Raw genomic sequence first — 23,825 nt, forward strand, 5'->3', positions numbered from 1 at the left:
GTCCCTTTAATATTTTTTCTGAATAAAACAACCAATAAATTAATTTATTTAAATACATATTAGATTTTACACAACATTCATTTAACAACTAAAAATTCTAATTGATCCTGAAACCATAATAAATAGCAAACTGTATTTTAGCCTGATAGCTCAGTTTGCAATAATACATTGGAAGATGACAGGTAGAAGAACTTGATAAATTGTTAGGGCCGTTAAAGATTGAATCCAGTTTTCATAGATGTGAACATCCTGCCTGTTTCAGAAATTGTTGTGCACATTCTGTGGATGTTGCTTTGTCCCAAAATCTAATTTATGGTAACTTACAGGTTTTAACATCTTTATGATCTTGTCAAGTTTAATTCATCAGGTGGCTGCAATACAGACCTAAAATTGTAAGGCTCTTTAAAATACTAGTAATGTTAATGCCTAACAGTATCACACTAATCCAGTGGACATTAATTTTGGTGTCTGATGATTGATGATCAGGATTCAATCAGTGCGTGTTCTGCTAAATAATTTTTTTGAAATAGTCCCTGCTTATGTTTAAGTCTATGTTTATGTTCAAGGAAGTCACAGAATCAGTGACTTCCAGAGACCTGGGTGACATTCTCTGCTTCAGCCCCAGGGGCTGCGGGACTGAGCTGGTAGCCAGCGGGGCCCTGGCAGGGTTCCAGCGACAGGCGATAGGGGGCCCCCTGCAGGGTTCCAGCGACAGGTGACAGACTCCTGAGGGGGCCCTCCTCAGGGTTCCAGGGATAGGCAACAGCCTTGCGCGGAAAGGGGAGGGGGGAAGCAGGGGGATGCCTTGGGTGAGTGGTTGGGTGTTTCTCGTTTTCTCTTTGGGAAATATGGCCCCCCTGCAGCTTCCAGCTGCCCTGAGCAGAGGGGGAACCCCATAGCTCCCAGCCACCAGGTGGCAGGGGAAATCATGGAGCCACAGCAGCAAAAGTCACAGACAGGTCACGGCTTCCGTTAATTTTTGTTTATTGCCCGTGACCAGTCCGTGACTTTTACTAAAATTAACCGTGACAAAATCTTAGCCTTACTTATGTTCCCTGGACAAAAATCACAGACTTTTCTGTCATGCACAAGTTATGTTTTATACTGGTTTCCATTGATTACCTAAGGAAAGGTTAAATATATGAGATATGGATCTTCATACCCTAAAAGAGTATTCAGGGTTGTCCTGAGTAAGATCCTGATTCTACAATGAGTGCAGAGTAGGTTCAACCCACATTAAGCAAATTTGCATTGACTTATATATGTGGATATTGTAGGTTCTCTCTACCCCTTATTTTCATGTTGATTCATGTTCACATAGGAAAAAATTAGATGAATTCACAGAACATGTACATTCTCATCTTGTTTATCAGAACTTCCAAGCTCTAATATTTTTTTAATGAGGCATTGCTTGAGTTGGTATTTATGTGGTTCTTGTAAGAAATGTGTACATAAGGCTACTTCTCACAATAAAGTCAACCATTTGTTTTTAATGGGAAGAGATGGGAACTTCTCTACATACACAGAAGCACATACAAAAATAAGACTATTCTAAAGGTCTGCAGAGTATTGCAGAAATTGAAGCAGGAATATATGCAAACCTACCAGCCACACATTTTTTGTTGTTTGAAGTAGTTATGCTGTATATACAAAACTCATTTCCAATAAAGTCTTTTCTTCATGGGCGTAATTTCCTGGAATTTGGTACTTAGTTGCGATTTTAAATTATTGAAATTACTTATTTTTTATTTGTATTTTAGTTTAAAAAAGTAAAGATTCCATATTTTCATTTTCTTAATTTCTGTGTGAAAAAGGAAATAAACAATTTATTTGAATTCCAATGCAGGGCCTGTCTCACCACAGTTTAAGATTTTGATAAAGCTACGTCTAAATCCTTAATTTGCTCTGTTGCTATGTTGCAGAACATATAGTAAGGCACTAGTCAGAATGCACAATAAGTTTAAATTTCCTTATTTTAAGTACACTTGTATTCTGGTCTATAAATAAGACCATGTTTCGACGAATAAAATCATCTATTGGACAGAACCCTCTAATACCTTTCTGCGAAACAGTCATTTAAGGATCACTTGGAAGTTTGAACTTATTTTACTTTTGTTCTCTTACTGTAAATTAGAGCTTAATTATTTTACAATTAAAAATCAAATACTTCTTTATGTCCAGGGTGTGGATTTGTAGAAATAATAAAAATTAGGACTGGATCTGCTGCATAAACTCACTCATTGAACTTGTCTTCTAAAGATCAGTGAGTAACTTTTGAAAGTACATAAACGTTCATAGGTTTAAAGGCTGTAGCTATCCTCTTTTTTTGGGAAGACTTATGAAGTGGTGTAAGCAAAATAGGATTGCCCTAGGAACATGATGTGCAATTCAGAAGCTGAGGAAGAACTTCAGCAGTGTTCTGCTCATGATTATAGATTGTTCTTCAATTTAATTATTTTGAATTATGTATACTCGGCAAGAATTTGAACAATATTCTTTTTCTCCCTGTATCTTAAAGCTCAGTGTGATAGTTACATCAGTTTCCTAAAGCTTGATGCCCTGAATAAACAATTAAACTACTTCCTTTTTGTAGAAATCGAGTGTTAGTTTGCAGGAAGTAACATCTTAAAACAGGTTTCAGAGTAGCAGCCGTGTTAGTCTGTATTTGCAAAAAGAAAAGGAGTATTTGTGGCACCTTAGAGACTAACAAATTTATTTGAGCATAAGCTTTTGTGAGCTACAGCTCACTTCATCTTAAAACAGTTCTTTTTGAGAATAAGGAAGGGCTTCGATAAATGGAAGTAACTAACTGACTTGTTTTATAGTATATTATACAGGTTCATTACCATACTTTTTCTAAATTAGCTTGCTTGGAAGCTTGTATTAGAATGTTTACTTTTTCTAAAGTGCTAGGTCAGAAGACTATTTTAATATAGAAATTTAATAATACATGCTAGAAAGAGAACAAAGTCACATTGCTCTTTCTGGTTGTGAAGCATTCTGATTGAGATGAATCGCATAAGAATAAAACATATTATTAAACAAATATTTCTCTCCGCTAGATGCAAGTGTATCCAAATCTGAAGTCTCTACAGATTTGTAAGAAGAATAGTCATTTTTATTAAAGGCTAGTTTCCTGAGTCAAATAAGACAACCTGAGTCAGTATTTATTACTAGTATAAGTAATGGTGTCTGTCCTCATACTAAGTGCCTGCTCTTTGCCTGATATGAACAACATTTCTCAAGGCAGAAACCTCCATGACACCATAATAAAGCAGCTTTACTAGACAGAGAAAGGTTTCAGAGTAACAGCCGTGTTAGTCTGTATTCGCAAAAAGAAAAGGAGTACTTGTGGCACCTTAGAGACTAACCAATTTATTAGAGCATAAGCTTTCGTGAGCTACAGCTCACTTCATCGGATGCATACTGTATGAGCTGTAGCTCACGAAAGCTTATGCTCTAATAAATTGGTTAGTCTCTGAGGCGCCACAAGTACTCCTTTTCTTTTAGACAGAGAAAGGAAAACTTAGCATGCAAGCTGAAAGTTTGCAGTACTGTGTGTGGCAGTGAAAAGCCTGAATTAAGTGTTGCATCTTACAAAGCTTCCTGAATGAAGCCAGATTCATGTATGGGTCTTATTCCTGGATGGTGGCTAAGGTCTTTCACTGAAAACACTGTCTGCAGTTCCCTTCAGCCCTACCCTTATAAAACGGCTGGACAAATATAGTTGGTCTGATGGTCAGAGGGATGCTGACCGTTGAAGCAGCTGTGCCATAGGCTTTATACATAGGAAGTGAGCTGTAGCTCACGAAAGCTTATGCTCAAATAAATTTGTTAGTGTCTAAGGTGCCACAAGTTCTCCTTTACTTTTTGTGGATACAGACAAACACGGCTGCTACTCTGAAACATAGTACTTTGTGAGTGGTAATGATCACTTCTAATTTTACAAGGAAGGTAACTGAAACTTACTGCAGCTGTTTTCTGCACTAACTAGCGTTTCCCAGTGGTCTTCCTAGTTAGCTCAGGAAGGTATTGTTCCAGTTTTCCATCCTAGAATAAACACAGGCATATATATAAACTTGGTGATGCCCATCTCTGTAAGGAAAAGGCTTAAACTTTTGATCAGCCAAAGATTAACAAAGGCGTTTCTGGCCACTGTTGTAAGCTGGCAGTGAAAGAAGAGTTGAATTTAGTAAGACCCAAACAGAGATGGAAAGGTAGAGAATAGAACTTTGATTAGTTTTCCTTACATGCTTTAAAGTTTTCACAAGTGATATTGAGTAGAATTGATCATTTTATCAAAAATATTTTTGAAGAATAATTCAATTTTTGATTTTTTTTTTGTTTTTTGATGAAAAACTGAAAACTGTTTTTTTTTTTTTTTGGAGGGGAGTTCTTTTTTGCAAAAAACCAAAACCCCCACAAAAATATGTCATGGGCAATTTTGATGATTTTTTTCCGCACTAAACTTCTTATAAAACATAAGTACCTTTTTTTTAACCAGAACTTAAACTATTGAACTATTGAAACAACATATACTGTTTTGTAACACCTGTTTTTCAACACATTTACATAAAATTCCATTTTCCAGGTACTAATAAGCAATATTTATTGATCTGTGAACCAAGGTAGAATTTTCTTCTGCAACATTTATCACTTATTTGGTATTAGCTTTAGACTTCTAAGGCAAAGTGGTGAGAGCCTTTGGTCTAAAGCATCCTCTCAGAATCTCATCCATTTACCCCAGTGGGGGGCAACCCGTGGGCCCGCACGTGGCCCATCGGAGTAATCCACTGGTGGGCGGTGAGACAGTTTGTTTACACTGACTGTCCACAGGCACAGCCACCCACAGCTCCCAGTGGCTGTGGTTCGCCATTCCCGGCCAATGGGGGTTGCAGGAAGCGGCGGTCAGCACGTCCCTGTTGCCTGCACCGCTTCCAGTAGCTCTCATTGGCCAGGATCAGTGAACTGTGGCCAATGGGAGCTGTGGGCGGCCGTGCCTATGGACTGTCAGTGTAAACAAACTGTCTCACGACCTGCAAGTTGCCCACCGCTGATCTACGCCTTTCTCTGTGGAAATAGTGTTAGCTTGCTACCATGACTCTATCCTTCCCTTCCTCTGAATATCACTCTGTAAGGCTGGGGTTCATGTTATAGAAAGGGGTGAAAAATACGGGGTGGTTCATTTTAATGTGGCTGTATTGGAGCAGAGCTGTCTGGGGCAAGATCTGATGAAGAGGTGCATGACGTCCATGTGTGTTTCATGCCATCACCCATGTTTGGGGGCAGACTGTGCAACCTTTTGCACTGAGTCAAACCCTGACCTGAACCCTCTCCCCCCAGGATAAAGTTGAGGAGCTCTGCAAGGAAGAGTCCATCTTTAGAGTCCTGTCTTCTGGAGTTTTCCAAAAAGAGGGTGGTTGAGCTTTTATAATTGGGTAACAACATTCATTTGAACCAGACAAAAATACTGTCTGTTTAGTTTTCTACTGGACTCAACCTGTCACTGTGTTTGTTAAGCTGTATATTGTAAATGCTAAAATATAGAGATTTTTGTGTCAAAATCCTTACTTTGTTGTACTGAAACTGGAGAACGTATGTAGTGGAAATCTGAAATTACATCTGAAGATAATGAAGAATGTGGCAGTTTCTGTAAAAGCTCTTCATAGTCGCTAGTACAAATACATTCCAATCCAGTACAAAATAAAATGGTTTAATAAAATATTAAATAAATAGGGATTTTTTGTTCAAAATATCAAAAACAAGGAAAGGCAACAAACAGATGTCATAAAATACCTAAGGTGGTGTGTCAGTTGTGTATTGTTTTTTAGCAATAGGAACAAAGCATTAGAGGAGAAAATAGGATTTTAAAACAAGCAGCCTACACACACTTGTTGCCTAAAGTCCTACTAACCTTTGATGCTGAAAGGCAGGTTTAACTTCTCCAAGATCAGCAGGTTCTGGTGTCTTTCTGGCTCCCTCCAAACAACTACTGCCTCTTTCTTAGTCCTGCCAGAGTTTCTTGTTCTTCTGTGCTTGGTGGTTCATAAGTAAGGCTGCGTGTCTGTCACAGAGGTCACGGATTCCGTGACGTTCCACAACCTCCATGACTTCTGCAGTGGCTGGTGTCAAACAAGTTTACTAGAACACCCAGTAGTTGGAGGCTGATATGAAAGAGGAATTGGGGGAGCCCACAAGCAAGGTACAGGAACACCCAGGAACATCATCACTCTATTTACTATTGTGAGAAACCTAGTTGCAAATAACCTACCCCTGCTGGGAAGGGTGCTGTCCTTGTCTTTCATATACAGAACACACGTGCACTTCTGCTGGAAGCAAGATTGAACTTTCTCTTTTCCCACACCATTTTGACAGTTGTGGGTTCACGCTGTCTTGGCTGTACTGTGGGAGAGGTCTTTACTACTCTTCTTTCTTCCTAGCTGTCTTTAGTGGTAGTGAAACTAAGCAGTCTGGTTAATTTCACTCTGCTACCACAGTACCTAGGAAAGCTGTGAGGTGCTGCAAGAAATGGTATTGGTTATTCAGTAGTGGGCAGTCTTCGTTCAGAATTTATACCAAGCCCATGGCCCAGCAAGATGTTATGAACAAAAGAGTTTTTTTGAGTTATCGGCTTTGCAGTGAGATATAAAGTGAAGTTTGTAATCAAAGGTCACACAATCCTTTTCACAAGAGTAAGAGAGTTGGCCTGGGTGTTCTGGCCAAGTTACCTCTGAGAACTGTTTTCCCACCTTATTCATTTTAGAAGTTTAATAATCTTTCCAGAGCTCTTACAGTACTTTTCTTCTATACTGCTCAAAGTATCATCCCCATTTTACAGATGGGGAAATTGAGGCACATATAGGGGAAGTGACTTGTGTAATGTCACTTAGCAGTCCAGTGGCAGAGCCAGGAATAGAACCCAGATCTAGACTTGGACTCACTTCGACAGGTTTCAGAGTAGCAGCCGTGTTAGTCTGTATTCGCAAAAAGAAAAGGAGTACTTGTGGCACCTTGGAGACTAACACATTTATTTGAGCATAAGCTTTTGTGAGCTACAGCTCACTTCATCGGATGCATTCTCCTGAGAACCCAGGCCTCCTTTACCAGCTAGGCAAATCTTCTTTCTGCTGTTCTGTTAGTTACATCTGATACTCTTCCTGTGTAGAATTGCTGAACAGCTGTTACATTCCACCCTGCTTATGGCTGGCTTTCATTGGTGGAAATGATCCTTTAGCATTCCTTAACTATCTCAGATAGCTGTTGTGTTTTGAAGCTTAATATTTGTAAAGTGCTTTGAAATCCACTGAGGGTCACCAGAAATACAAAATATTTTAAAAATAATTTAAATATTTAAACTCACCACTGCTTTTGTTGTATAATTTGTTTACACACATTGCGTCAATCAAACGAGTTTAAACAAAGTTTCACTAGGTATATCTTCTAATTCACCTAAAATGGTATTGTGGACAGGCAATTCCTCTTTGCCATATGTTGTGGTTTACAACAATAAGGCAATAACAATGCAGAATTTGGACTTAATTATATTAATGTTCCATTATTTGCTGTCTTGTTCCCACTTATTACCTCAGCCAAGAAAAAGTTAGTTTTTTAAAAAAATTGTAGAATTGAATCATCATTTTGTTGGGAATGTATGAGACCAGACCTTTCATGAAAGCAGTCCAAAATAGTATTTGAATTTATATCATGTATTCATAGCAAGAAGTGAGACACTGTCTCTTTTGATTCCCTTCTGCCCTGAGACATCTTATGACCACTGAGTTTCAACTGTGTTGTGTGTGTTAAACTGAGGATATTCCTTCCCTGAACACAAACCTCATTGATTTTAATTTAGTTGAATGAAAACATGTTAGTAAGTGGAAATTTTTTTACCTCTTATGCAGTCTGCACTTTGCATTCATCAAAAATGGGTTTAAAAATATATATGAACATAAACTTCAAAGCATATGATTCAGATTGGTATAGATACATATGTCAAGCTGTCTAGAGTAGCTCCTGAGCATGAGTGCCAACCTCAGGGCAGATTTGTCAAGGGACGGCACAAATCCCCAACTGTTTGTATGTTCTATAATTAGATTTCACCAACCAAGTAACAAGTGCGAACTCCTAAAGTACTGTAACAATCTTAATGTGGAGTCACAGACAGTCTCCTTGGGCACTCTGGTCTATCTTGCCACCCTGGCATGCCTGTTTTTATGGTACATGGTCCCTTACACCAAAAATCACAACAGTTACTTCCAGTCCCAAAGAACCAATGACTTACCCAGGTCAGTTGTCTTTAGTTTGAGATCTGAGGTACAATATTTGTAGACAATCCTATGATACCAACTAAATATTTATTAACTAAGGCCTTGTCTACACTGGCAAGTTTCTGCACAGTAAAGCAGCTTAAGTTCTGACTTCTTACCAGAGGAGGACCATTCCATTAATTGAAAGCAAACAGAGCCCTGCAAAGTAACAGGAAATTTTCTTAAACCTTCATAGTGCATCATCTGCACCAATCACAATCAACTCCTAGCATTACAAGCACTGCACTCCTGAGCAAGCCAACAAATATGAATAGCTTTCAGCTTCAAATTGCTTCCTCAAGGCATCCCTGATCCGTATGGCCCCACGCTGCGCCTCTCTAACACGAACCATTGAAAGATGGTGCCAAATCCAGACAGAAGCACAGGGATTTCACGGGGCATTGGGACAGGACCCAGCATGCCCCGCGACCCCCTCTGCCTTCCCACAACTCTTAGCAGCAGAAGAGGAAGAGATGCTCTGTGGGATAGCTGCCCAGAGTGCACCACTCCGAATACCACTGCAAGTGCCACAAGTGTGAACATGCTATTGCGCAGGCAGCTGACAGTGTGAACACACAACAGCGGTTTCCCTTCAGTGTTCTCTGAGTGGTGCTGTAACTGCCGGTGCTGTAACTCTGCCAGTGTAGACATACCCTTGAGTTATTTACAAGGTTAAAGCAGGTAAACATACGCGCCCAAATGAGATAGTGTTATGCTCCAAGATGTAATAGTCGCTGATGTAATACGCCAGCTCCGTATGTCCTTTAGAGCTAATCTAAGCCAAACATCTTGGGGGTCCCTTGCTTATGCTTAGAAATTTTCCCTCTCTGAATTCCAAGCAGCATAAGTGATAACAATTCCTCTTTGACAGGGATTTTTATACCCTTCCCTCAGCATTCAGGCTATGATGGGACTAATGCTTGGGGGGAAGCAATCAACAAAGTCTTTTGTCTACTGATGTCCCACAATGGCTTGTCTGGCATCTATGCCTTCTATTGTTGGGGAGAAGATGACACCTCTTATGGTTAGTTAGCATTTCACGCTTGGTAATGCTTCTCCATTGGCTGTGGGGATTTTCAGTCTTCAAACATTTTTATGGTTTCAGAGCAAACATTTAAATGTTACCACATAACATGGCATACAGATCTGATAAGCAAGATCTTACAAGCATTTCATAAAGTCTAAATACTAAATTCACTCTTCTAACTCTGTCTGTTTTAACAATACTAACACAAAGGTGAGTCAGACTGCTTTTCAGCTGTGCATTTGTCAATATTCAGTGAGGCCCAGGGGCTTTAGCATTAGCTGGCACCGTTCTGCCAGCATCACTACATACGCACTGTTATTTTCATACCATGCTACAAGTTCCTTTCTGTTGTTTGTTTATAGAGGTAGTCTAAACATCTTGGATAACCGAATTAAAATTTGCCCAGGCTGAACTTGCAGACAGGTTGTTCTTGGACCAGAATTCACAAACGCATTTCTGAATAGGGGATGAATTAAATTATGAGTAAGATTTTTTTAAAATCTTGGATATTTTCCCCTTTCCGTGAACATTTTTTCATATGTGAGTACTTCATTTGGTCAGAACTTTAAGGTATGGTGAATTCCCCCCCCCCCCCCCCGCTGCCTTGTTGGTATGTGCCGCCACCAACTTTTCTCAAAGCAATATTGCTGAAATGTAGCCAATTTTAACTACCCGTACTTTTATTTTTCATACCCCTACATAAGTACCCACAATGGCAACTACATTTTTTAGCCCAGGATGCCCCTTCAGGCAGCAAAACATTGTTCAGTGTTCTTTGAATGGAAGATAAAATATACTGGAATTGGTCCCTGAGGTGTCCACCTGGAGTAATATCCTTGTCTAGACCAATTTTCTGAAAATTAGGAGCAATTGTCAGTAAAGATTCTCCACCTAGTGGATGCAAGCAATACAACTAAATAACTACATCAAATTCTGTACACTGTATTAACCCTAGGAAGGGCTGTAACTGATGTGGGTGAGTAGCTCTTGTTTCATAGAGGTGGTCGATACAGAAAACTTACATTGGCATAGCTACGTCTCACAGGAATGTGGAAAATCCACACCTCTGAGAGACGTAGCTATGCTAACCTAACTCCCAGTGTACCCAGTGCTAGGCAGAGAAGAATTCTGCTGTTGATGTCACGGAGGTGGATTGACTACAGCAATGGGAGAACCTCTCCTATTGCTGTAGAGTGTGTCTACATTGAACTGCTACAGTGGCAGAGTTGCAGCCATGCTGCTGTAGAGTTTTAAGTGTGGACAAACTCTTAGGGTATGGATTTTTCACATCCTTGGGAGATGCAGCTATGACGATGTAAGTTTTCAGTTTAGACCAGTCCTGATTTGTTATTGTCCAATAATGAAACCTATGGCTGAAGTTAATTAATAGCCAGAATAATTAATTGTTGCATACTGGCTACGGTACCTCAACGTATGCATAAACTTGGATTAATTTAGGCCTGGTCTAAACCTAAAACTTAGGTTGACCTAGCTATGTCACTCAAGGCTGTGAAAAATTCACACCCCTGAGGGACATAGTTAAGCCGACCTAATCCATTGTGTAGACACTGCTAGGTTGATGGATGAATTCTTTTGACCTAGCTACGGCCTCTGAGACGGTGGATTAACTACTGCAATGGAAAAGTCCCTTATGTCACTTTAGCAAAGTTTCTATGCTACCATGCCACAGCAGCACAGCTGCAGCATCTGTCTGTAGACAAACCCTTAGGCTGATGTCATTCTGCACATACCTATCTCTGGGTATGTCTCCCTTAGAAACGCTACTGCGGCACAGCTGCAGCGCTGTCGTGTAGACACGTACTACGCTGACAGAAGGGGTTTTTCCGTTTCTGTTGAAAATCCACCTTTCTGAGAGGTGGTAGCTAGGTCGATGGGAGAATTCTTCTGTTGACCTGGTGCTGTCTACACTGGGGCTTAGGTCGGCTTAACTGAATCTTTCAGATATGTGGATTTTTCATACCCCTGAATGACGTAGTTAGGTTGACCTAATATTTTGATGTAGACCAGCCTTCTTTGTTCAAATTTCTATTACCAACATGTTGGTGCATGAAGTCCATAGGAGGCTTGGCAGTTCTTCTGTTTACAATGCATTTACACTATTTAAAAGGCTTCTTTTTATTATGTTTTACTTATTAATATGTTATAGTATGTAGATATATAATGTATTTTGTGAGGGAATTATTCAGTAGTGTAGGAAGACTCAGTTCTGGCTGCCAAATGGAGTGACTCTCGTCTAGACACAGAGCCAGACTTTGGGCTTATAAAGGTTTTGAAAGTCACAGAGGTGAAAGCTTGCGAAAAGCACTGTTGGGCTCTGATCCAGCAAATATTTATGCACCTGCTTTACTTAACACATGGTGAGTAGTTCCATTGACTTCAACGGGACTGCTCACAATGTGTAAGGTTAAGTATGTATTTAAGTCTGTAGGACTGAGGCCTAAATCAGTAGTACCCGCGCTGGATGCAGGGCAAATAAAGAAGGGGTTGACTGGTGGCATGGAGGAAAAAAAAAAATATTTGTAACAAAAAATAACTATTTGAAAATGTGTGTTTGTGTTTATCAGTTTTTCCTCTTCATTGGATTTATTCTTGTTTAAAGCAAAACAAATGTAATTTAAAGTTTGGAGCAGGCAGAAGGGAAGTAAAATGTCACATTTTGGATTATATGGTAAATTGGAACAAATGTCCTCCTGTTACATATAATTAAAGTGTTGTAGCAATCTGGCCACAGTAAAGTAGCACTCAGGAACATCAGCCAATATTTGCAGTCACTGAAACAGGATCAGCTGATGTATACATTTCATGTATTGAAACTCTACATTTCTAAATCACCCTATTCATACGCCACCCCCCCAAATTAGTTTTACAAAGTAAAATTATGTTTAATTGATACATGTTTGTATGTTAGAAAGGCTGTTGACCACACACCTGTAACCTGTTTTCCCACAGATTTTAGTATTTTAAATTAAATTTAGCCAAAAAAGATAATGCAGTCATATACATCTACCTATAAATATTTGTGTTCTTAAAGAAACATGGAATGTAAACAAAAATAGTTCTACCCTTGTCAGCTCTACCTGTTATACACTGGTGCTTGTTTACAGTTCAAACATCACAAATAGGGCTCCATGTATTTGTGAATAAATGCTTTCAGGTAAAAAACAGAGTTACCTCTCTGTGGGGTTTCAGGCAGCTCTCTGTCTTTGCCCCCTTTCCCATTTATGAGTCTGCACTCTTCCTAATCAATTTCACTGTTGGAGTATCAGCAGTGATAGTAATAATGTTAAAAAAGCCCCAAAGCTGTTCTCAGCTCTGTACATTTGCCATCAACGGGCCTCTCTTCCCTCCCCCCAAAAATTTTGTAAACATAAATATTCTGTTAAGTTGAAAAAGAAACAAAGTGTGGGAGTCTGGAAGGTAAAAATACTTCAGATATTGGCTTCATTAGTATTTATTGTTAACCATACTTGGCTCTGTACCGAACATAGATTAGGTAAGGTCCCTCAAGAAGCCTACAGTCTAGGTATTGTATTTATTTGAATTAATAAAAATTGTCTCTTCAAGACTCAAGTTATTTTATAGTCAGTCATTCTACATTGATCCAAACCCATTAGATGGAAAAACATCAAGGTGACAATATTCAGAAAATGTGCTAGGCCACGCCCAGAAGGATTAGGGTTGGGGTGGGAGGCTGAGGAGAGAGTGAGTCTTTAGAACTGAGGAACTGCCACAGTTTAGTTAATTCTTGAACAACAAAAAAATCACTCCAAATAAGATTAAAGTAATGCTTCATTGAACCAATCGAAAAAGGTTGCAACCATTTCTTTTGGTTCAGACTTTGTCTCAGTTTCAAACCTTATACTTTTTTAATTTGAATCTTTATCTCAAGCTCTGTTAAATGAACTTCAGTTTGGTTTTCATAGCCTTTTGCTAAGAAGAGTGTAGAACTGAGGTGAAACCAATGAACTAGGGTACACTGTTTCCACAAAGCAAGCAGATTGGTGTCCACGAGAGAGGGGACTGGCACTCGAGTGTAACAACGTAGGGTGTGTGAATTGCTAACCTGCAGAGGGAAAGAGCCCAGAGCAGAGCAGCCAAAAGCCACTAGCTGGGACAGTTTCCTTTAGTGGGCACAGTCAGGGGTCCCTCCTGCTGTAAGCAGGTGGTAGTGATTTACCCCCGATACTTCAGGCAACCCCCCAAAAAGTCACAGCCAGGAGCTCCACTTGCCGCTGTTTCTTTCCACCAGCTCTGCTCCCCTGTTTCTTGCCCCATCCTCCTCACAGATATCCCAAATTTTCCTAGACCTTCTATCGCAGCCCAACATCCCCATGTTTCCTCCATGGCTTCCCTCAACACCCACATTCTAGCTCCTTTCCCCCCATTCACAATCCCTTTCTTCCACAATTCCCACAGTCATATCCCTGCTTCCCACCATGCTTCCTACTCTTCTACCACATTCAGCTTTTAAACACTGACACATATCAATACTGATTCTTTCCAGATGTCAAGATGAATTCTGATCAGTGTTGATTTCCTCTGGAATTTGTACCTAACTTTATCAGCCATGCAAAGAAGAAGAAAGGAAAAAAAGAAAGAAAGGAGAGTGGGAGGGGATTGTTCCTCCAGCAATAGATCTACTTCAAACAAACAAAAAACAGTACACATGCTTACTTTGCAAATCTATATTACTACCGATTAGCAAAACCTCCTGGCCTAATGATCCCTTTACAAATTACAGGAGCTATTACATTAACTTCATCCATCTGTATTTTAGAAGGTGGCATTTCAAAAAATACTTGTCTTTGTAGTAGCACTTAGAACATGAATGAGTCACTGAGGTGATTAAACCTAAAGATATATACTACGTTCCTTGCCTTCCTGTATCCCAAGAAAAAATTATCCTTCCAAAATTTGGGGAAATGTTCCTAGATTCTGAGAGACAACTGTTATCATTACAGAGGAGTAACAGACTACTGTATATTTTGATGACAGACATTTTTAATCCTTTGAAGGTTAATAAATCTTCATCTACCAAAACTTCATAAAATTAATTTCACTTCAAGTCAATTACAAGTTTAATTTAGAGACTGAACTGTGTTCACTATCCTGTGTCACGTTTAAAAAATCAAAAGGCAGAGAAGGGTGATAAACAGTTCATGGTGTTCAGATAACCACTTGCTGAGACAAAGTTAACAGGTTCAAAAGTACCTGACTGCCTTCTGCCATAGAGGAGTACCCCAAACTACCATCTTGTCAGATCTCATATGCAAAGGCTGCACGAGTGCTTGCAATGGGAGACTTTTAGGCGAAAACAGAGGATGATGCAGCAAACAGTCCTAGTAAATGTGTACATGGGACCTTTTCCTCCTTATCCTATATACCTTTTATTCCTTGTCACCCAACCCCACCTCTCACTTGAGCATCTGTATCTTCCTACTGCTAGTCCCTGGCCTGCCAGTCAGCATAAAGCGTTCAATGTTTCACATCAACCTAAAATTTTAATTTTGTTTTAATTTTTCCTGGTAGGGTTTGAGCAAAATCCAGTCAGACATTTTTGGATTAGTTAAGTGGGAAGAAACATCTTCTTCCACTATTAAACAATAGGCCATTTTTATGCACAGAAAACTTGAAAACAGACGAACTTAAACATAATGCTATACGTGGTTACCCTCGCTGAGGAACTGTAATTGTTTTCTGGAACTAAAGCATGCGCTTGCTCCCTGCTGGGAAATTCTAAGCACCTTAAACTGAAAATAAGCATTAATTGAAGTTTTTCAAATAGGAGAGTGGATAAAAAGAGATTTTTTATTTTTAATTAAATACAAGTTTCTTTTTTAAAAACAAACCTATTTGAAATTGACAACTTATGTTGAGGCCTAAATTCATTATAATATATATTAAAATCATTTAAATTAAATGCAAAAAATAATATTAATCAGTATATGTCTGCTGGCAAGTTTTAAAGAAAGTCAAATCATTGAACTGGTGGAAGTCACTGACTGAGCACCAACAAACTATGGTTCCAGAAGTGCTAAACCAGCTTTTGAAAGCAGCAGGCTCTTCTGCAGGTGCAGAGAGAATATCTTTTCCACAGTATGCATCTGATGAAGTGAGCTGTAGCTCACGAAAGCTTATGCTCAAATAAATTGGTTAGTCTCTAAGGTGCCACAAATACTCTTTCTTCGTTTCAGTTTATTCAACTAGTTCAGTTCAATGACTATTGCATTCAAAGTTAAGAAGCCAATTTGGATTTGTAAAAGCAGGAAAGCTTGTTTTCCACTTCCAATCTGTACATTAAAAACTAGGTGTAAAAGGATAAGATCTTCTAGTTACAAAATCTTGCAGGACAAGGTGACCAAAAACAATTACTACTTTTGTTTAATAAGGTCTTGTGCACCCTACACAGTTTCTTCAACAAAAGCCAGCTTTTGCCGACACAAAAGAGGATGTATACACACTAAATTTAATGCTCCTCCCACCAACTCCCCTGCTATGCTGACATAATAAAACCACCTCAAGGAGAGGTGTAAGGCTTATGTCGGTGTAGTTAGGGCGATGCATGTCTGTGTAGACACTACGTTTCTTACATCTGCTGTTGGCTGTCGTTCATGTCAATTTCATGGCTCTAGCTCCTGCCTTCTGAGCCAGGCTCCTGCCCAGTCTCTATTCCAAACCAGGCCGCCACCCAGGCTCCTGGCTTGGGCTGCTGCCAAGGCTCCCCACTCCCCACTGGGAACATGGCAGTTGACCGGACTCTGGGTGTGGATCTCCGCACTGGAGGCGAGAATCCCTGGGTGGCTTCCCCCGGCTCCTAGCTGGGAGTGCGGAGGCCAGAAGCCCAGGGCGGCAGCTGGGCTCCTGGTGGGGAAGTGCTTGGAGCTGAGCCCTGGCTCTCAATCCCCCACACCGCCCCTCTTCGGTCAGTGGAAGCACTCCTGGTGAGGACGCACACCACCAGCAGAAGAAGGGTAGTGTGGACATCAGCCACTGCAGCAATTAATGCAATGGCTGTAAGTCAACCTAACATAGGTCAACTTGTCTACACTCTCCTTAGGAAAAAGCAATGAAAACCAAATTAAAGTTTATTTAACAGAGCTTGAGATAAAGATTCAAATAAAAAAAGTATAAGGGCTTGGAAACATAAGGTTATAATTACAAGAAAAACAAAAAACACAATATATAACCTATACTTATTAACAAGTTACTTTCCTGTCTAGTAAGGTATTTCTCACCCACTGGTTCTTGCAGTGCTCGTCCAAGGAGGTGAGATCCACTGTTCATGAGACAACTCCCACTGGCAGAGTTATTCCTCTGTAATGGATAACCATTTGGGCCATTTCTTCTCGTATACAGTCACAAGCTATTGTCACTTAGCCCAGGAGGCCGCCTCTTCGAAGAACTCTTCTGGGGTTCATTTGTCTTTATAAACCTCCCGCCTGCATCTACTCCAGATGGTAAACATAAGCACCATCCATGGATGTTCAATGTCCTTATGTTGATTAGGTCAGCTCTTCGACTTCCCCTTCTCAGGTGATAGGTTTCACTCCCAACAGATTTGAAACATAATTTCCTTCATGTCACAGAGCTCTAAAGTTGTTTTCTGTATAAATATTTCTCATTAACCATGACAATCGGCTAGTTCTTAGCTTTTAGCAGATACCACAAGTCACCCTCTTTGGTGAAATATTGAGAAGATGGTCGGACATGGGTAATACATGCGCTTGGGCCTGTCTGCGTTACACTGCTCCCTACCGGCCTGCTCAGGCACTTTTCTCATCATGGTGGCAAATCTTCCCATGCTAGTTGTCATTGTCTTGATTGTAACAGTGATTGTAAACAGCACATTCAGTGATCTTAGAGAAGAAAGGGAGAAAGGAAGTGGGGTAGTAATGGGAAAGGCAAGCAATAATGCTGTTGGGAGCCTTTATGCACCCATGCCATGGGGCAGAGCTACTAGGTTTACCTCCCGCTGCTCCGGGCCCCTGCACAACCACAAAACCCCAGGCCACTTGCACTTTTCTGCTAAACCATCTTGTCTCTCCAAAGCCCCCCCTTATCCCCTCATGCCACTGTAGGTATCTTTCTCACCTCTGTTATAGCCCTTTATTCTCTGCTGCCCACTCGGTCTCCTTGGCTCACCAGATGTCTGTATGGAGCACAGCTGGTGATGGGAAATAGGTAGCTGAGGTGTCTGAGTAGTTCATAGATTTTTAAGGCCAGAAGGGACCATTGGATCAGCTAGTCTGACCTTGACCTTCTGTTCACTATTCATTGGGTAGCTCAAAACTTGTTCTGAATAAGAGGAATAACTTCTCTTTTTATGTATATAATTTTTAACGTTTCAGAAATGGATTCAGATTGGGACATTGAAAGAATGTGTGTGACATTTTGGAGTTTGTGAGGACTGATTTTTCAACTCAAGGAGTCCAAAGAAATATTGGGAAAACAGCAACATTTAAAAATAGGAGCATTTTAAAATGTTTCCTCTGGAAAAGTTAATTTTACTAGGAAAATTGTGTAGAAAATTCTGTTGTCCACTGAAGACTTATTACGCAAAATTTGTAGACTAAAGGTAGGTTTCCAAAAGTGCTTAGTGCTGGCCTAATTCTTCTCCTATTGAAGTTAATAGGGGTTTTACCATTTACTTCAGCGAAAGCAAAGTTAGACCAATGTTGAACTCTTCTGAAAACTCTACCCTAAATTTAATCTTTTAAAGCATTTTACTCCAGCTTTAATTTCAAATTTCTGTGCAATTTCTGTCAAGTTGCCAATGCCTCCATAATCCATGTAGTGTGTGTGTGTGTGTGTGTGTGTGTGTACAAATAAACACATTTTTCCTTAATGTTTTGGTGGAGGTTCTTTCTGAGTCTGGGGGCTCCAGACTCATGTTGTGCTATGCCCGGTGAGAATGTAGAAATGGCAGATTCTTGTTTGTAAAATACTATGCTTCACCATGACCTTGACCAGTTGCCTGTGCGCAATGTCTGATTTATTGAAAATATGTTTAAAAAGGTGAAAATTAATAATGTTATGAAGAAATATTACCATATATGTGTGCCATTTTATAAATTACCATATCTTGGCTGTTTTAATCCTTTATATTCATTAACTGCTAAAAGACATCTGTCCAAGTTAGGATAAAGTGGGGCTTTGTGCCTGGAATTTTTTTTTTTAAACGTATGCCAGTATTTCACCAGAACACGACACAAGAGGCTGGGAGTGGAGAAAGGAGGTCAGAAACGGGAAATTGTTTTTCACTTGCACTAAGGGAGGGCTTAACTAACTTGAACTAATTTTGTTATAACAAATGGATTTTGGAAGGGGAAAATGTGTGCATTGTATATCGGACTAAATTGAATTTAAACAAGTGAGTTACAGATCCCTTGAAAGTGATTTATAATATGCTGATGTATTCATAACTAGAACAGCACTGCTGGGCAAGGCTAAAATGAATCATGAAATATCACTGCTATCTAGTGTTGTAAATACGATTTTTAAAAAAAATCAAGATTTGACAGTTTGTCCCTTTTCTAATGTGTGGATTGAAAGATGCATCCCTTCAGATTAAGGGCAGGGTTCTGAACAGTACGCAGTTAGTGACATTATGAAACAGTAATTCTAGCACAGCTGTTTTATTATGTTAAGACTGGCCGGTTCCCAGGACTTCTGAGAAATGGCAAATTTAACTTGCCAAAATGGCAACCACATGCACTAACCTATTGCCAGTTTTCTTGGGCACCTTGCCATAGTCTATACAATCCCAACAGTTTTCATAGTGATCAGAATTTCAAATGAGTCAATATTGGCAGCAACATCATTTTGAGTAAACAACTCTGATATTCTGTGGCGTCCTCATTCAAAAGATACAGGCTTTTCTAATGAGCAGCTGCTGCTGAGGCCAATGTCAGAAGTCTTTGGTAACACTGTATTGTTTTTGAAAAAATTGCACTCCACCTGCCTGGTTTAATTGCTTTCGTGTGTTCAAGTGGAAGAAGGAAAGAGGAAAATGTTTATGCATAGTTGGATTTGATTCAGTGTCAAGGTTAAGGGATAAATTACCATTTCCATTGGTAAACCTCAAATTATCCTACTAGTATTCTTTGTGCCAGGTATTAAAAAAGACTGGTCTTCTGGCATGCATTGTCCATCCTTCTATAACTGTGGGGAAACACAGATGTGAACTGTTCCTATGATTTTAATTCAACTTTAGTAACCATATTAAGGAAAATCTTCAGCCTCTAAAGACCTTTGACAGAGAATTCTGCAGGAGCAGGGCTGAGAAATGTTTGGCTCTAGAATCAGGACCATGCTTTGGAAATAGATTTAAGCTTCATCAGAACTGAGCTGTAGAAATGCCAGGCAGAGATTGGAGCCAAGAGAGTAAAAATTGAACTTTGGTTCAAATTTAGTTTTAATTAGCAGCAGAGAAGTCCCTAATCTCAGTGTGTGTTAACCAAGATTTTTACAGATCCCACAGGAATGTCGCAGTTGCAGGGACAATGTCTCCATATATGTTTGTACGGGGCATTGCAGAATGGGGGTGCAGTGTTGGTTTGGGTCTTTGGATGCTATTGCAATATAAACATTAAATAATGTACCTGTTTTAAAAAAGCTTGCAAATGAAAAGAACCCTGCAATTTTGGAATGTTATTCCCTTAGGAAAGAGGCCAAAGTGTCTTCTGTTTTGTTTCTTTCTGTAAATGTATGCATAAGTATTGTTGTTGTTATTTTTAAAAATTAAATTTTAAACAAAAATTATATTTAAAATAAAACACAAACACTTTACCGTGTATTTAGTGTTGGTGAATGGCATTGAAGTGCCAAACTAGGGAGTGAAGGGACTGTCTTTATTCACAGAAGAGATACAGCACATACACTGGAATAGTGCAGGCTTTCCTCACAGGTCCAGATAGAACCAACTCAGAAGTGATAGGGGTATTTCAGTCTTGGTCCTCCTTGGAGAGCTACCAAACAAAGTGGCAATTAATGGCAGTTGACATTGTAGTTTCTGTGATATGGACATGTGTCCACTAGGAACTGGGCCAGTATTTACCCTATCTATTTCACAAGGATCGCTGAATGTTCATTAGGTGGCCATAACCAAACCAATCTGGATTTGAACCAATGATCTAAAGGTGAAAGGCTCTGATTCTCACTATCAATCCTCTGAGCCACAGCTCCTTTTAAAGAACATGAATAAAGTATTAATTTACTCTGTGTGTTAACATTCTTTTTTTGCTGCTGTCTTTCAGGGTTGTACGAAGTGGCAGACCTCAGAGTGTGAGTTTGGGGCCTTCCGTGGTATTTGAGCGAATATTGTTGCCTGATTCTGAATGATGTCAGAACAGGATTTGGCAGATGTGGTTCAAATTGCAGTGGAAGACTTGAACCCAGATCATCCAGGTACAGTAGGGGGTAGCACTGACACAAGGAAGAGCAGTAAAATGTTATCTCCTAATAGGGAATAAAAATCACTGTTGGGCTCATTTTACAAATTCAAAATGGTACAAAAGTTTCCTAGAGAATTTAATTCTGCCTTTAAAAATGAGTTTGTTAACATTACATTCCAGAAACTTTATCAACATGGCCTGAATTTTCCTTCTAGAACAGTTTTTTTTTAACATTTTGCATTTAACATCTTTAAAAATAGAGGGCTATATCCTCTCCCTGTTCTTTGTACAGAAGTAGTTTTGTGTAAAAAATCTAGGGTTAAACGTTGCCTACAGTAAGTTTTTCTTCTTGCTGAGCATCTTTCTCAGGCTTTCCTCCAAATGAGAATTGCTACCCAGCAAGTTATGAACCATAGCTTTATAGTTGGTGTTTATTATTTCTTCCTTTACATGATTGAAATTCTTTGTATTGTACCAAAGTGGTAGCAGATTGAAATCACCTCCAAAAGCATTATTGTGACATTCATTTTTCTTGAGAGTTTTTGTTAAGGGAAAATGTCAGTATTGGATGCTAGTTATTGGCCTCAATCCATATATGGCCCACTGGAGGTAGTGGGTCTATGTGTATGGGTAAATGTGTGCAGGAGTGTTTGTAGGATTGTGCCCATAATTTGGGAAGACACTGATGTTAACAAGGCCCCATTCCTGCACTCAGAATCACATGGGTGAACGAACCTCTGCACTAATGAAGAACTCCAATGAAGCTGTTTGGGTTCTGCATGTGTGCAGTGGTCTCCCCATATAGTTCTCATAGCAAGAGTGGGGACTAGCTTTGGAATGCGGTATTAGACGATATGAGGAAGCAATGAAACACCGAAGACATTGTAAGCCTATTTGGTACGCTTTTTTTCTTGTTTTTGTCCAATATATATATTTAGGACATATTACTTGTTTGCGGGGAGCTATGTTATTTATTTAACTTAGGTTTCTGCAAGATTTATTAATGCCAAATGCATCGTCGTGAATAGATGTTAATATCCAAGTGCCTAGATGCTTTGATAGGTACCTTTAAACAACAAATGTAAATAAAGAAAATCTAGAATAAGAGAGGTCACAAAAACGTTATATTGGTACATCAATACTTTTTTGATGAAGTTTTAAAAAAATGTGAGAGGTGTGTAGTATACAAATGTAATTTATATACTAGTGATTATTTTAATTTATAGTATTAGAGTTTGTTTGCTGTAAAATGCTATATCCATGAAAAAGATCTGGAACATTCTTGAATTTTTTCGAGTAAACATGGTTTTACATCAACATGAGGAAATTCACAGCTGAGTGTAGATCTTAAGAAGGCTGAATATTTAAAATATATTTCTCAAAAAACAGACTACAAATCCCGTAGAAATCATCGAAACATAGGGCTGGAAAGGACCTTGAAAGGACCCTGTGCTGAGGCAGGGCCAGGTATACCTAGACCATTCCTGACAAGTGTTTGTCTATCCTGTTCTTAAAAACCTCCAGTGATGTGGATTCCACAACCTCCCTTAGAACCTTATTCCAGAATTTATACTTAGAAAGTTTTTCCTAGTATCTAATTTAAATCTCCCTTGCTGCAGATTAAGCCCATTACTTTCTTGTTCTGTTTTCAGTGGACATGGAAACCAGTAGATCACCGTCCTCTTTAAAACGGATCGTACCATATTTGGAGACTGTTATCCGGTCCCCTCTCAGTCTTCTTTTCTAAAGACTAAATATGCCCAGTATTTTTAATCTTTCCACATAGTTCAGATTTTCTAAACATTTTGTCATTTTTGTTGCTCTTTTCTGGGCTCTCTCCAATTTATCCACATCTTTCTTAAATTGTGGCACCCAGAAGTGGACATAGTACTCCAGCTAAGATTTCACATTTGCTGAGTAGAGGAGTACAGTTACCTCCGGTGTCTTACATATGACACTCATGTTAATGTATCCCAGACTGATATTGGCCTTTTTTTGCAGCTGCATCACATTGTGGACTCATTTTCAATTTGTGATACACTATAACCCCCAGATCCGTCTCAGCAGTACTACCACCTAGCCAGTTATTCCTTATTTTGTAGTTGTGCATTTGATTTTTAGCTTCCATAGTGTAGTACTTTGCACTTACCTTTATTTAATTTCATCTTGTTGAATTCAGATCAATTCTCCAATTTGTCACAGTAATTTTGAATTCTAATCCTGTCCTCCAAAGTGCTTGCAGTCCCTCCCAGCTTGGTATCATCTGCAACTTTTATAAACATATGCTCCACTCCATTATCCAAGACATTAATGAAAATATTGAATGGTACTGGACCCAGGACAGATCCTGTGGGATGCCACTAGATATGTCTCCCCAGTTTGACAGTGAACCATTGATAACTAGTCTTTGAGTTCAGTCTTTCAACCAATTCCATCTAGAACACGTTTGCTTATGAGGATGTCATGTGGGACTGTCAAAAGCCTTACTAAAATCAAGATATATCATGACATGCTGCACTCAGCATTTCAATGTTGCTCTTTATGAATACGCCATTAGAATTATTTCATAATTTCTCATAATATTGAGATGATTTTCCTCATTCAAAAGTAAGCGAATTACCAGTATTGCAGTAGTTTTTCTCCCTTGAGATAAGCTCACCGTTATTTTTTCTAGATAATTTACATGAGATATTTAAGAAGCTAATATGCAACACATCATACTTAAGTTGTACATGGACATACCATATATGTACAGTGCTGGATATTTTCATTAGTCCAGGTTATGTATTTTAATACTTAGGACTGACATTGTTTCAGAGAGAAATATGAGAGCATATAATGGATCAAATAATTGAAATATTCGGTGTTCAGAAGGTGCTTTTCTTATGAAGTGCTAAGTAGAGTGCTTACCCATTGTTGTTACATTTTAAAATAAATAAGCAAATAACTGCTCTGCATAAAGCTAAGTCAGGCTAGAGCTGTTTTTCTCTGTGCTGCTGGATTCTTTCAGTTAGTCACTTCACTGTCTTCGTAATTTATTTTGCCCCCAGAATTGTGGTGTGACCATGCTTACTTTTG

The 23,825-nt window shown here is 39.2% G+C and overlaps 1 protein-coding gene across 2 annotated transcripts in view; it reads left to right on the forward strand.

Moving 5' to 3' along the window:
- BANP (BTG3 associated nuclear protein) overlaps nucleotides 1-23,825 on the forward strand; it is a 265,439-nt gene that overhangs the window by 27,016 nt on the left and 214,598 nt on the right. For both annotated transcript variants that reach the window (XM_074968886.1, XM_074968885.1), the window contains one exon: nucleotides 20,610-20,760. In XM_074968886.1, the coding sequence (XP_074824987.1) occupies nucleotides 20,691-20,760 (70 nt within the window). In that variant the 5' untranslated portion in view covers nucleotides 20,610-20,690. The remainder of the gene's footprint in view (nucleotides 1-20,609; nucleotides 20,761-23,825) is intronic.

The sequence above is a fragment of the Natator depressus genome, chromosome 12, assembly GCF_965152275.1.
Source record: "Natator depressus isolate rNatDep1 chromosome 12, rNatDep2.hap1, whole genome shotgun sequence".
NCBI classification, from domain to species: Eukaryota; Metazoa; Chordata; order Testudines; family Cheloniidae; genus Natator; species Natator depressus.